Raw genomic sequence first — 14,553 nt, forward strand, 5'->3', positions numbered from 1 at the left:
AGCTTCTTATTTCTAGAAGGAAAGACAACCTGGCAACCCCAAAGGCTGAATTCCCTCAGAGCAGAGGCACAGGATGCCCAGTTGCAATACGAACTTTTCTACACTCCAGTCCCAACAAAGCTTTCCTAATCCCTTGCTTGATTGCCTGATGGGTTTGGGGCATGCTTTGAAGCAGCGAAGCACCAGTTTGCCTCTTGATTACCAAGGAGGTCTGCTCCTCAGTGTCCTCTGCTAGGCTAGCGTTTCCTTGGAGGTATCATCCCTCCAGCAGAGCTGGAGGCATTGTCCATAAACTCTCCCTGTGTTGGGTCTCTCTCCCCCAGAACTGCGAGGTGCAGAACAGCACGGAGATGACCTGCCAGGCGCCAGCACTGGCTGTTGACCCCAATCACCAGTCTGAGCTAGCTGAGCGCCCGGAGGAGTTCGGCTTCATTCTCGACAACGTGCAGTCCCTGCTGATCCTCAACAAAACCAATTTCACCTACTACCCAAACCCAGTCTTTGAGGTTTTCAACCCCTCGGGGATCCTGGAGCTGAAGCCAGGAAGTCCGATTATACTGAAGGTGAGATGGGGACCAAGGACGGGATGGGGATGGTCAGACACACGCTGCCTGTGGTCTTTCTGTGTCTGCTAGCACCTTGCTAATCACAGTGGCATCCCCAGAGATTTCCTCCACTCTTTGCACCCATCCTATTGCATCATATCAGAGTCACCATCAGCAAACACTGCACCAGTCACTGCTCAACATCTTCCAATACCCATAATTACAAAATAAAAATCCCTGCTATAGCTAAACATGGGCCGCCTAAATTTGCAACCACTGTTGTTTGCTAGGGAGGAAAATTTTCAACCACTGTGGCAGGGCTGGCAGTTAAATACCAAAACCTATTTATTTTCTTAGGTTTTAGAGACCTTCCTCTCGCTCCCAGGCAAATCCCACAGCAGTCCTCTGTCATTTTTGTAATCTGGGCAGCTACACAAAGAAGGAATTTTATGCTTGAACATTTCCATATCAGCACTGGTGTGTGGCACATACACAAAGAAATACTTGTGCACGCAGAATACCTGCTTGCACATTTGGAAATATGTTTCAATATAGCCTGAATGTTTTCTGAGGGCCTGTTTGTTCAAGGTTTTTCTGCAATGCTTTAGTTCCAGAGAGAGGAACAGGACAAGTTGTTTGGACTGATGGCAGTCTATCCATCCCTATTGTGTTCTGTAGGACTTTTTCAGTTTGTTTTTTTCTTTCTAAGTTAGTGAACAGTGAGGCTTGAATGCGAAGTGCAATGTTAACACTTGTGTAATAGGAGCAAACCAAAATTGGAAGGAAAACTCTTTTCTGACATGTTTTTTGGGGGGGCGTGATACTCTTTCTATCCAGGGCAAGAACCTGATTCCACCAGTGGCAGGAGGGAATGCCAAGCTGAACTACACTGTTCTGGTTGGTGAGAAGCCCTGTGTGGTGACTGTATCAGATGTGCAGCTGCTGTGTGAGTCCCCAAACCTCATCGGACGGCACAAGGTGATGGTGAGTGATGCCTGAAACTCAGCTTTTCTTCCCCGGGTGAGTTGTGAGGGCACAAAAATGCTGAGGAGCTGGCAAAGGTCTCCCAGGAGTTTGCATCATCATTTACCTTATGTAGAGCCTACAAACATCAGAGTACCATCTGGATGTAATATCCCCATCAATCCTAGAAAAGTAACTTGGAAACTTTGTACTTTGTTAACTTCATCACAGTCCCCAGCAATTACCAGCACGTTGGTGGCTAAAATTTGTCTTTATGTAGGAGAAAAAAAAAACATGCAGGATATGGACTGTAGTGTGACTTTGAGATTTTGACATCTATACAACTCAGTGTAATCTTGCATATCCTTCCTGGAACCTATGAAAAATGAACATAGTGATTACATCAGAGGGAGCTTCCTCCTCTGTCTACTGATTTATTCACTCCTTTACTTGCCTCTCAGCAATTTGCATGCCTCAGTGCTGTTGCTCGATAAACAGCACATCAGCAAACTCATCTGAGTTGTACGGAGCTGTGGGTGGAAACACAACAAAGACTAATAACTGACATCAGACATGTGGATGATCAATGTTTTTCATTGCCTGGGATCAACTTTTTTCCCACCTCTCTGTTGCCCTCCCGAATCTGTCATGTATTTATTTAATTTGATGCAGTGAGATTTGTAGAATTGGATGGAGACGCGCCGCGTGGCTCTTAAAAAGAATAAATAAAATGAAAGAATTTTCTGCAGTCTTTTAGAAAATAGAGAGTTTATGGTGACCATCCTTGGTCCCAGTTGTGACTGCTGCTGAGAGACCTCACACTGGCTACTTAACTTCTCTGTGCTGAAGTTTATCATCTGGAAAATAGAGGTAATAATCCTTTTCAGCCATGCAAATATGCTGTGGCACTCAATTCATTGTAAAGCACATTAAGACACTCCAAGAGGAGCAATAATGAAGTGAGAGATTTTCTCTGTGTGAATACCAAAGCTTTTGAACACGGCGATATATGTTCCCTGTCATTTTCATGAATATAATTAAACATATGGTTAGTCAGAGACGGACAAAAACAGCCCTAGAGAGATGGAGCTCAAAGTCAGGTGAGCAATAATCAACCCCTGGGGATCAGGGAGGATGAACATCTGGCCAGGCCTTACTAATTGGGAAGTCTCCCCTGTTCCCGCAGCTTGGGACAGCTTAAGTGAAAAAAAATAATCCCTTTCTGAGGATGCTGATCAAACAAGAAATTCTGCTGGAAATGTGGGAAGATGATCCCATTGAAGCCTGTTAATGAGCATCACTGTTAGGGGCGAGTTAGGGGCGAGTTACAGATTTCTCTGTCAAAAGCCAACACTGAGACGAACCTTTGACAGTGTCTGGGCTGGGAACCAAACAGGGAAGGTCACCTCTGATGGAGACCAGTGCTCAAGGATGGACTTTGCATCTGGAAGTTACCAGGGGGACAGCTGGGCTGGGAAATGCCCCTCTAGCATGGCACGGCAGCTCTGCTGCCCATGTTTCCCATGAGTGTCACTCTGAGGGTCAGGACAATTGACAGGTAGCTCTCCCAGATCTCCTGGTTCTGCCCATGAATTCCTGTGCAACCTTGAGAAGACTGCTGCACAAACCCTTTCCTGCAAATGGAAGTGGTCTGGATCTGAGAGGAGACCATGGGGGTGAATTAACCAGTGTAACACTGTGATTATTTCAAAGGGAAGGAATAGTGGCAGTGCCACATGTTGATGTCAAGATGGTTTTGCTCTAGTTCAGCTTTTCTGGAATGACCAAGTTAAATACTTGAAAAAATATAAAAGAACAACAAGTCCAGGGCAATGGCTTATAAGGATAGAATAAGACCCAGAGGCAAGCTCTTTTTCAAGTAAGAGAAATAGAGATAAGGAAGATTCATGTGTAACCATGGTAGAGAAGGTCTGCAATGAAGAGATGGAGTACACTCGAAGGGATGCTGGTGTTCTGTGTATTCACTTACATGTGGAAAGTCACCCTGGTGTCTTTGTATGGAGAGACGGTCAAATTTAGCAATTGAAATTCAGGGCACAATTCGTATTATCCTAAGGCAAACATTTATTTTTTTGCCAGGGCAAACTTGCAGTAGGAAAGACACTACCCACAGTCAAGTTTTACACAACAGGAGCTAAAGAAACTCTCTCTTGAATCATTACAAGTTTCCCCTAAAACTTTCCTGGAGAAAATTGGGCTCTGCCATAGTGCCATTTGGAGCAAATGCCACATTAATAGGCGTAACAAGAGCCAAACTGGTATTTGGTGATAGGGCATTCATGTCTGGAAGGTGTTACTAGCTTCCTTGGAAAACACTCAGGGCCCAAGAAATAAAGTAGGACCATATCTGTATATTTTATTTTTATTTAAGCACTCACAAATAGTACTGCAAACTTGCAGGCTTTCTTCTCCAAGAGACAGATTCCATTAGATCCCTGCAGTTTGATTTGTGGACTGTGAGGCTTTTCCAGTGTTGAAAACATCTTTACAGAGGAACTTTGCTAGACGCCTCCCTCTAGGAGTCCAAATTCTCTTATAGCTAATGGAGAGAAATGGGAACTTCTGCTGAATAAAGCATCTCATCCTAATGTCAAAGCAGGTGTCAAAAGCAGCTGGCATGAATCACACGCTGAAAGTGCCTTTTCTCTGCGTTGGCTCTAAAAGCACGCTGTAATGTCCAGCTCAGATGTGCATGTCAAAAGTTTGGTGAGAGGAATCCCACCCATGGAGCCAGGCTGTTCTCTGGGCTTTGAGGACAGACCTACACTGGGGACCGGGATGGGTTTTTTTGACTCTAGTCTGAAACTCCATCAATGGACTCATTTCACTGCCAGGCCCGGGCGAAAAGGGGCACTGTAAGAAGCAGAAAATGAAATATAATGACTCAGTTTATTGATCCACCGTGACAGGAAATAAATTGTGCAAACTGGTGAGCCAATTTTGCTGTCATCTTGGAAGGATTTGCGACACGGGTCTAGGTCAAACGGCAATAGTTTTGAGTGAGTAGATTAGCTTTTGACTTTGGAAGCTTGTCTTCTCAGCTGAGCTTGCCACATGCCAACACCAAAACTCTACATTTGCAGGCTTTCTGAAGTGGAGTTGAGCCTTATATATTGGAATAGACAGGAAAACTATGGACTGCTGGTTCTTTGACTTACTAGGTTGTTCCTTGGCCACTGAAGATGCTCTACAAATCATCGATATCAGGCTGCAATAGGATCATGAAACTCTACTGCTTGGTCAGATGAACTTAGGTTTGGTTTAGATGCTCTCTGTGGACACTGTTATCTTTCTAGAGCCCATCTCCAAATGTTTAGAAGTATTCAGGTAATAAGAGGACCTTGTGGATGGAAATGACGTATTTCCAGAAATTCACCTCTGTTCTGTGCAAGACGTAAGGGTTCCAGCTAGGTGATTTTGACCAGGACCCACTGTGGAGCAGCCTACAGCTGGTGCTAGTGCAAAACAGACATTTTCTGAGTGGTTGTAACGTGGGTCCGTAAATAATTTCAAGGAGATGATGGGGACACAGACATTCGTGTCCCCAGCAAGGGCTGTGGTGGTGAGGAGTGAGAGCAGCTTGGAAGCTTTGCATTAATTCACAACTCAGTGCTTCATAATCCTTTCTGCTGGCTGCAACCTCCTGAAACTTAGGGAGGAAACCTGAGTAAGTGCCTGAGCTGAGGCATGGAAAGTTTGGGATTAACACATATGCATGCTGGCTGGAAACAGACTAGTTAACTGAGAGCCAGCGGGATGTGGGGTAAGGCTGGACACTAGGCCGAGATGAAGGCTGTTTGCACTGACTGCTAGGGGAGCTGAGAAGGAGACAAAGAGCTGCCAGTAAAGGAGACAGGTAAAGGTTCAATTGCGTATGTCAGGGGTCCCACTTGCAGTGGGAGGGGGAAGCACATAGCTGTGGCTCTTGCCTGGCAGACAGATTTTGCACTTTGTGCAGGACCAGCTTTTTTTCTTCAGGACAAAGCTTGGCTGGGATGAAGTGATGGGGTGCGCCATTTCACAATTCTTCAAGCTCTTTGCATGACATCTTCCTAGGTTTATGATGATCCATAACCAGTGTTCCCCTACCACATCCCAGTACTAGAAGCCATCCTTTTTGTATCTCCGACTAGTCTGCTGTGCTTTTCCCCCTGCCACTCAAACTTGTCCTGTTTTACACATAGCCTTGAACAGCTTTGTAGTAGCGTTGAACAAATGGCACCCTGTGGGATTGCTGTTGGGATTGATGTTCATGTTGGGCATGCAACAGACTTTCTCCAGCAGAGTGTTTAGTTGGGCATGCAACAGTACCACTTGCAGGGTTCCTTTCTAGCTGTTAAAAGCAAAGATTAACACAGAAACGTTTCCCAGAGGCCTGAGAACCTCTGAGGGTTCAGGGAGAACAAAAAGCTCTGTTAGGCTCCATGTCCCCCTGGTGAGCATGTGAAGTCCATTAGCCAACGTGACCAAGCAGAACATGTGGCTAGGAGAAGGGCTGTAAAGGGGATGGGCCAGGCCCTGTGGGCCTTTTTTTTTTTTTTTTTTTTTTTTCCCTATTCGAGTGTTTTCCAGATATTGCTTTCTCAACTTGAAGACTCAGAAGCAAATTGTGACTGTAACTTTGGCATTCCCAATGCTCTGTCCTTTGCTGTGCCGTCTGTCCAGGTCAAATGTCTCCTATCCCATAAGGAGGTTAAGACCCATCGGTCCGTAACGAAGAGCGATGTGTCCTGTATGCATTCTGGGACTAACTGACATCAAGGCAGTGCAACACAGCATAGCTGTTCAGGATATAGGATGGAAAACCCTAAATGAACTCTACATTGCTATGTAGCCAGGGCGTTGGGCATGGTAAGGTTTGTCTTACCAGAAGTCCTTTGCTGACCTGGTCTATGGTGACACTACCAATAGAGCTGCTTCTACATGACATTTCAGGTGGTTTTAGCTGTTCTATATCCAAGTACTTCATGCCCTGTTTAATCTGAGAGGTCATCATTCCTGTGCTATCATGGGAGTTTGATTTGCATAGCAGCTGTAGTTGGGGTGATGGTGGAATTCCTCTGTGTTCTTCCTTGTATGGGATTTTCAACGCAACTTTCTCCTGCCTTCCCTCTAGGCTCGTGTAGGAGGGATGGAGTTCTCCCCGGGGATGGTCTACATCTCTCCAGACAGCCCCCTCAGCTTGCCAGCTATTGTCAGCATTGCGGTGGCTGGTGGCCTGCTCATCATCTTCATCGTGGCTGTGCTGATTGCCTACAAGCGCAAGTCCCGAGAAAGTGACTTGACCCTCAAGCGTCTGCAGATGCAGATGGACAACCTGGAGTCCAGGGTGGCACTGGAGTGCAAAGAAGGTATGGTGGGGAAAGAAGGCTGACACAGTGACAGGAGACAGGGATCCAGCCACAAAGCTTTGAGCCAAAATATCACCAAGAAATGGGAGTTGTAGGGTTGGCTTGGGCCTGGATCTAATCTGATTTTGCCCTGAATCCTTTATTCCTCCACCTTGTCTTACCTGCACTGGTTAACTCAGTGTCCAGAAGGAGCCTTGGCATATGGCCCTGAAGAAAAATTATGTGGTGGGAAGGGTGAGCCTACTCTTGTCCATCTTACTCTCCATCTTTTGCTTCACTATCTATACCTTAGTCTCATGCACATGGGTCTGAAGGCTTTTCCTTTATGATGAGGGAGAGCTGGACTGTCATTGATGCATGCCTTGTTCCTTTTTTTGTCAGCCTTTGCGGAGCTGCAGACGGATATTCATGAGCTGACAAGCGACCTGGATGGAGCTGGGATCCCTTTCCTCGATTACCGAACCTACACCATGAGGGTGCTTTTCCCTGGTATTGAAGATCACCCAGTCCTGAGAGACCTGGAGGTAAGAAATCAACATCACCAGCTGCTGCTCATGCCCTGAATGCAAAAGATGTTGTGTCAGTGGTGGGGACATGATGGCTTTCAATGCTGTGTCTTCCCAGGGACAAAACAGAGCCTCATTAAAAGTCCAGGTTGAAAAGAGAGGATGATTTTTTCCTATCTTAGATGTTAAATTCTGTTTGATCACTCATTTTCTTAGAAGAGTCCCATACATCTATGTGCATTAGGTCTGCTGCTTTAAGATCCTCCTTGGTCTCCATCCTTTTGTGGTTTATTTTTTTGACAGTGAAGGGTCCAGAAAAATAGCCCCATAGCAGAGCAGCATATCTGCCTGTACCACACCAGCTTTGTCTATTGCTGATTCTACCCAGAGTCCTTTCTTCCTGGCAACACCTACAGAATTAACCTGCATTCTCTGAAGGAGGTTCACCTTTGCTCTGTGGTTTGCAGTGAGGTCAGACACCTCCAGGACCAATCTGCCCATAACCTGCCCACATCTGCCCCCTTCATCCCAGCTCTCCATATGGCAGTGGTGGGAGGATGTTGAGACACTACCCAGCTCTGGGCAGGATCTGCTCAAGGGATACCTCTGTCAGAGAAGCGGGTAATGCACCATGGCCAAGGCCAGGGAGGTCCTTGGCTGAGCTTTCCACAAAGTCTTTGGCAAGCTGTGTGCTTCAGAGAGGCTCTGGCATGTGCTGGTGAGACTGCTGGAGGCCAAGACTGGGGTGAGTTGGCAGGGAGGAGAAATAGAAGCTGGCGCAGGCAATACCATGCTTGGCTGTCTGTGTAATCAGAGGTTCTTGCTCCTGCCCTTGAGGAGAGCCAAACTTCATCAAACTATATGGTGAGAACCATTAAAAAACTGATCTGGAAGCAATGAGGACTGTTGGGAATGGGTGGGAGGCTGCGTTACACATTGGCTATTGTAGAGACTTGCCTTTGGGATGCAGGTAGAGTAGCCTTGAGCTGTTTTCCCTCAGGAAAAGCAGCTCAGCAAATGCAACAAGTGAACACACATACAAACACTTTCATCATGCCCACGGCCAGTTTCAACTTGTATATTCATCAGCCTCAGCCAGCTGACCACAGAATGGCATCTGAACCCTACAAAGGTTTTACCATAGATGCTCCCATATGAATATACATGCAGAGAGACACAGAGCCAATGTTTCAATCTGTCACCTTTGATCTTCTCTTCCCTTGATTTCATTTTAATTATTTAATTCTATTTTTTTCCCCTTAATCCTTTTTAAACCTTCTGTAGCTCTTCCGATGTCAACATCTTTGGCTACCAACAAACAAGGGAAGGCAGTTTCCATTTCTCTTCCCATCTCTCAGCTCCTTTCTCTGTAGCACCTAGAAGGAGTTTATATTTATTGGGAAAAGGCCCCAACAGAGATCCTGCAGTGAGCAGGTCTTACTTATTTCCAGCTCATTTGCTAATTAACTGCTTCCAGATGCACTACAAAATACTTTTCTTGTTTTTGTTTTTTTTTATTTCTCCATAATAACCCGGGGATAGACAATATTAAATGTTCAAGCAAGTGAGTTAAAAATAATTATTAGCAGGATGAGTGGTAGTGGTTGGTTGGTTGGTTGTCTCAAGCTATTTAGTAAGTAATTTATTTGCTGAATGCAAAAAGAGTTAAGATCTCTAATTTCCAGAATAATAATAATAAAAAAAAAGTAATGATTCTTTAAGGGGACTTGCATTACTCGGTTGTTTAAGCATGCTAACTTGTTTTGGATTAAAGTGCCAAAACTGGGAGGTTTAATGAATACATGCCTTAGTAGCATGTGTTTCTCTGAGCTGTGACTCTCCAGCTTCCAGGGAAGCTTTCTGAAGGACTGAAAGAGCTTCAGTGACATGGAGGAATGAGTTTGGAGTTCTCTATTGAAGACCACACTGGTGCAGCAGATAAAGGGATGTAGCATACCCACAGAGGCACAAGAGCAGGAAAGGGTAGGGCCCACTGCAGACTGTAGGATCTAGGGTCCAGTGCTGAGGTACTAAATTATTCTATGTAAAAAGATTGTTCACTAGCCTCTCACAAAAGAAAATATGTCAGAGACTTACCAACCTCCCTGCTTCTGAACCATCTCACCTACCAAGCCCTGGAGTCCCACCGTAGTAGGGCTTCCAAAATAAGTCCCAGCTCTTGTGCCCTCTCACACCTTCCTCTATCTAGTTTTTCAAACCAAGACCCATCTCCATACTCACCACCTCAACTGCACCCCTTCATCTCGCAAAACATGACTCTTGGACCTCTCTTACTCCCCCCACATTGTTACTACCTCCCCCAGCTCCTTCAAGCAGAACCCCCAAACCTGTGTCCTGTAGTCCCCACATTGCACCTTGCCTGTACCCAAGCAGCTACTGAGGGGCAGCTGATATGTGGTTACTCGCTGGGATGTGGTGGTAAGGAGACCTAGACAGGTCAGACCAACAGGAGACCCACATAACCTTTCCAGCATTGACTTGGACTGTTTTTCTCTGTAAGCAGGTTTCTTGCAGGGATAAAAAGAAGTGTTAGGGGAGGACAGAGTGAGATTTCAGTCTGACTGCAATAAAAACACAATATGCTGTGGTACAACATCCAGGCATTAGCAACCTCCACTAAATGTTCGGGGATGCAGGGATGGAAAATAATCATCTGGCTGTGGTTAGGAGGTCCCTCTGGCTTCCTAATCTTCAGATGATGTATGGACTCACTTCCTTTTCACAGGACTATCCTGTAAAGCAGAAGGAAGTGCTTACCTGCCTTTTAGATAAATATTTTGAGGCAGCTTTTCCATTTTTCCTGAATTAGATCTGCCTTCTGCTTGATGTTGAAGTGTACAGTTGGAGGAGATAGAGAGCTGAGGGAAAAGAAGTGTCAATGGGTGCACAACCCATTTGTGCATGGCCTGACAGTGGGCAGTGAGGGAAAGGTATAAACTCCTTGTCTTCTCATACAGGTCCCTGGCTACAGGCAGGAACGGGTGGAGAAAGGCCTCAAGCTCTTTGCACAGCTCATCAACAACAAGGTTTTCCTGCTGTCCTTCATCCGCACGCTGGAGTCCCAGCGCAGCTTCTCCATGCGGGACCGTGGCAACGTGGCCTCGCTGATCATGACAGTGCTGCAGAGCAAGCTGGAGTACGCTACTGATGTCCTCAAGCAGCTCTTGGCTGACCTCATAGACAAAAATCTGGAGAGCAAGAACCACCCCAAGCTGCTGCTCAGGAGGTACAGATACCTGGGGCTAGACCAAGCTGGGAAGGGCAACCTATGCCCCACTATCTAACATGTGCATGATAGTCCCTTTTGGAGGAAAAGGACAAATTTGATTGATTTTGCTTTTTGCAACAGGGCATGAAATCAGGATGGTGTACAGCCACAGCTCACATGGCACTGTAGGGCTGCCATGAAGCTGTGTGCAGGCAGGTATGAATAAAGCAAGTAGGGCTGAATGAAAGCTGAACTGCTTTCCCTTGCTGGTTTGCTGCTCTCCGGCTTCATACAAGACTTCCCAGCACAGGGTTCCTTCCCCTAGAGAACATTTCTCCTTCTTCCCAGGATCCTTTCCACATTTCCTTCCCTTTCAGGAAGTGTGTCTGTAGATCTCTCTCCATTTCATCTGCAACCAAAAACCAGCCAACAATTAAATGGTGCACTATCAACAGATTTTAATGTGGATTTTCCAGGAAGCTTCATAAGCGCAGCAAGATCCCATGTTTCGTAATCCTTACTTTGGATTTGTGTTCTGTGTATATCACAAGGAACAGGTCGTATAATATACTTGGTCTTTAAGGTGAGTAAATTGGCTGTTGCCTTATCTTGCCTGAGATTTGGACTGCCCTAAAGTGCTTCTTGTTTATGAGTCGCCTCCAGACACGTGTGGAGTCTTCTTCAGCTGCATTGTAGGATCTCCTGTCTCTTCCTGGGCATCGGCTTTGGGAGATGGTTGAAACCAGAATGCAGAGCTGAGCAGGACAACAGAAATGGTTTCATAAAAGGCACGAGTTTGGGTTTTTGCTTCCTGGTCAGATCCAAGGTCTGAAGGCCAGAGTTGTATGGGAAACCTTGAGTTACAAATCTACTGCTCTGCAATTAATGTACTCTCCCTGCTTAGGGAAATTCAGCCCTTTCTCCTTTTAGGATGACATTCATCCTCTCCTTTCCATGGTCTGAACCAATCCTTCTGATTCAAGTTAGGACTTGAAGTAAAACCAGGGGGAGTCTACTGAGTACGGATGACCTTTGCCACTGCCCAAAGCTGTGTTTGAGGGGCGCTGAGCTGATGATGATGGATGGCTGAGGCAGAGGAGAGGTCTGTGGTGCCTGCTGGGGAGAATTTCTTCTGGCACAGAGCCCACCATTAAGTACAAGCAAAAAAAAAAAAAAAAAAAAGAGCAGTAGGCACTTCCCACTTCCTGGCATTCAAGACAGCAAAGCCAGGGGCAGAGACCAGACTCTAGTGTCAGTTGACTCCCTGAGTCCTACAGCCTGGCTGGAAACCTCCCCCAGGCTGTCCCCAGGCCTCCTCTCTGTGCTTTTCCCCTGATGCTGGACAGCACTGTCTTCTTCCATTTGTGCCTTCACTTGATCTCCTTTCTTTTTCCCTTTCTCCATCTCTTTGTCTTCCCTGGTTGTTCATTTGTGTCTTCTCCTGTCTTCTTTTTTTTTTTTTCCCTTTATTCCAGCTCTTTTCTAACTGTACTGCTACTTGTTAGAAATGCAACGTGGCCTTTACAAGGAGAGGCAGTGAACAATGAAGACACCTGCACTGTGTCAAGCTTTGAAAGCACAAGGAAATGTCAGAGATGACATCCACTGACCCAAAGAGATCAAAGTCACCTGGGCAACAGTAATTTAACATCCTCTGCGAGGATGATAAAGTGTGGAGAGTGCTAGACTTGAGGTTCATGCCATGATCAATGGGGAACAGTGGCTAGGTGACCGTGACTGAGAGGAATACAGGACAAACAGACTGGTTTGGACAGAGGCAACTCCAGACAGAGACAGAGCAATGATTGCGTTAGGCAGAGGAAATTAGACCAACTTTATGCTGAAGGACTAAGGAAGTTGAAATGCAAGCTGCACCCTCGGGTGAAGGCCAGAACCAGCAAATCCCACTTTTACTCATTCAAGCAAGGATTCTAGCTTTTTTCTTGAGCAAAAAAAAATGTGTACTAGAGCCAACACAAGCTTATCCTGTGCTCCTGGTGTCCAAACCAAATTAACAAGTCCAAGTTACTGATTCTGCAGGAAAAGTTCACCCTAAAGACTCAGGATGGATTTTTGCTTGGTTGAGGATAGAGTTCAAGGGCTACAGGAGTAGTTCTGTGAATGTGCCACACTGACACATTGGGGAGTATAATAACTCCCAAATATCAGGGAGATAATCATTACCAGATAAAAGCTCCTCATATTTGATAGATTTATTCTCCCTGAGCATCTCTGAGAAGGCTTCCTAACTTGTCATCTCTCTCTCATTGATAGAACAGACATGCAAGGACACCCTTAGTCACAGGAGAATTAGTATGGCAGTAAAGAAATGCCTGAAGTTTTTCTAAAGCCAAAGCTAAAACAGACTCTGGGATGTGCTTAATCCTGATGGTGCCATGCCCGACTTTCCAAGGGGCTCAGAGACCTGGCTAGTAAGATGCACACTGCCAAACTTTCAACCAGCCTTTTGATACTGCTAACACAAATAACTCAATTCTGATTTGTTTTTTGTCTGATTTTAGGACAGAGTCCGTGGCTGAGAAAATGCTCACCAACTGGTTCACCTTCCTTCTCTACAAGTTCCTTAAGGTAAGAGAAGCAGCAGGAGTGGATGAACAGCTGCTTTAATGCATTGCTTTTTGGCAGGGTTCAGTTGGGGTAGCATTTGACTCAGTGAAAGCATGAAATGAGCTGAGACACCCTCTGAGCCCTCTCGTTACTTCTGGAAGGTCTCCTTTGGGTGATATGTAATAAAAAAGAAGCTTTCAGCCTTTGAGACCTCTTTGTTGGGGGGTGTAGGTATAGGACAGGGGGGAATGGCTTTAAACTACAAAAGAGAAGGTGTAGATTACATAATAGAAATAAATTCTTTACTATGAAAGTAGTGGCCCAGGCTGCCCAGAGGAGCTGTGGCTGCCCCATCCCTGGCAGTGCCCAAGGCCAGGCTGGATGGGGCTGGGGGCAGCCTGGGCTGCTGGGAGGTGTCCCTGCCATGGCGGGGGCTGGAATTAGATGACTCTGAAGGTCTCTTCCAACCCAAACCAGTCTATGGTTCTACAATAATTGCTGTCGTGCTATGCTCAGGCCAAGCCTTTTGGAGAGAGGTGAAGTTTGACCTTGCCTCCACTCTCAGCACTGTTGCTATATCTCCCTGTACCTCACCTTACACCATCTGAACAGAATAGCCACCCTCTGCTTGGAAATTCAAAGCTTTACAAACCAGTCCCATTCCCCTGAGCCTTCCCAAGCCCCAGGAACAACCAGGCTGAATGCATGGGGAAGTTCTGAAGGTCCATGAAGGTAATTTCAGTGGCTGTAGTATCACATTCCCACTTGCAGCTGAAAGGAAAGGATACAAGGAGGTGACTTTTTAAAGCACTGCTTTTATAATAGTCTTCCCCCCCACTCAGCTACTTGTCTTTTTGCCTTCGCCTGAGCAGTGGCCTGATAAGGGCAAGAGACAGGCACACACTAGCAATATGTTGCTGGCAGATAAGCTAATTAAGTGGGAGACAGGTGTAGGAACTGAGAAAGGGGACACTTGGCTTCAGATTATTAACTTGTTGTTGCTGGGATTTACACCAGAGGAAAATGACCTCGCTCACTGAGCTGGGACACAGCACAAGAGGGGAGGGCAAGGTGGGAAGGAGGGGAGAAAGGACAGAGGCATGAAAGAGAAGGGAAGAAGAGAAGAAATAACAAGGAGGGGTGCATGAACACGAGCGTGCAGAGTGAGGGCAGCAAGAGAGGAGAGGACAGGAAAGGTGTGGGAAGAGTGGACTGGGAGTGAATGAAAGGAACAGGACTATAGGGAAGCAGGTGCTTTGTTGGCCCTGCCCGTGGGCTCCTTGTTGCTGTCCCAGGCTGGTCCCTACAAACCCAACATTGCCAGTGCAACCACACAGATCCATGGGTGCATCTCCCCTTAGTCAGGAGCT

The 14,553-nt window shown here is 46.1% G+C and overlaps 1 protein-coding gene across 2 annotated transcripts in view; it reads left to right on the forward strand.

The window, feature by feature from the left end:
- Window positions 1-14,553, forward strand: part of PLXNA4 (plexin A4) — a 407,314-nt gene that overhangs the window by 351,730 nt on the left and 41,031 nt on the right. For both annotated transcript variants that reach the window (XM_035315928.1, XM_035315929.1), the window contains exons 18-23: window positions 324-563; window positions 1,383-1,529; window positions 6,646-6,880; window positions 7,262-7,404; window positions 10,365-10,633; window positions 13,138-13,204. In XM_035315928.1, the coding sequence (XP_035171819.1) occupies window positions 324-563; window positions 1,383-1,529; window positions 6,646-6,880; window positions 7,262-7,404; window positions 10,365-10,633; window positions 13,138-13,204 (1,101 nt within the window). The remainder of the gene's footprint in view (window positions 1-323; window positions 564-1,382; window positions 1,530-6,645; window positions 6,881-7,261; window positions 7,405-10,364; window positions 10,634-13,137; window positions 13,205-14,553) is intronic.

Source organism: Oxyura jamaicensis, chromosome 1, assembly GCF_011077185.1.
Source record: "Oxyura jamaicensis isolate SHBP4307 breed ruddy duck chromosome 1, BPBGC_Ojam_1.0, whole genome shotgun sequence".
NCBI lineage: Eukaryota > Metazoa > Chordata > Aves > Anseriformes > Anatidae > Oxyura > Oxyura jamaicensis.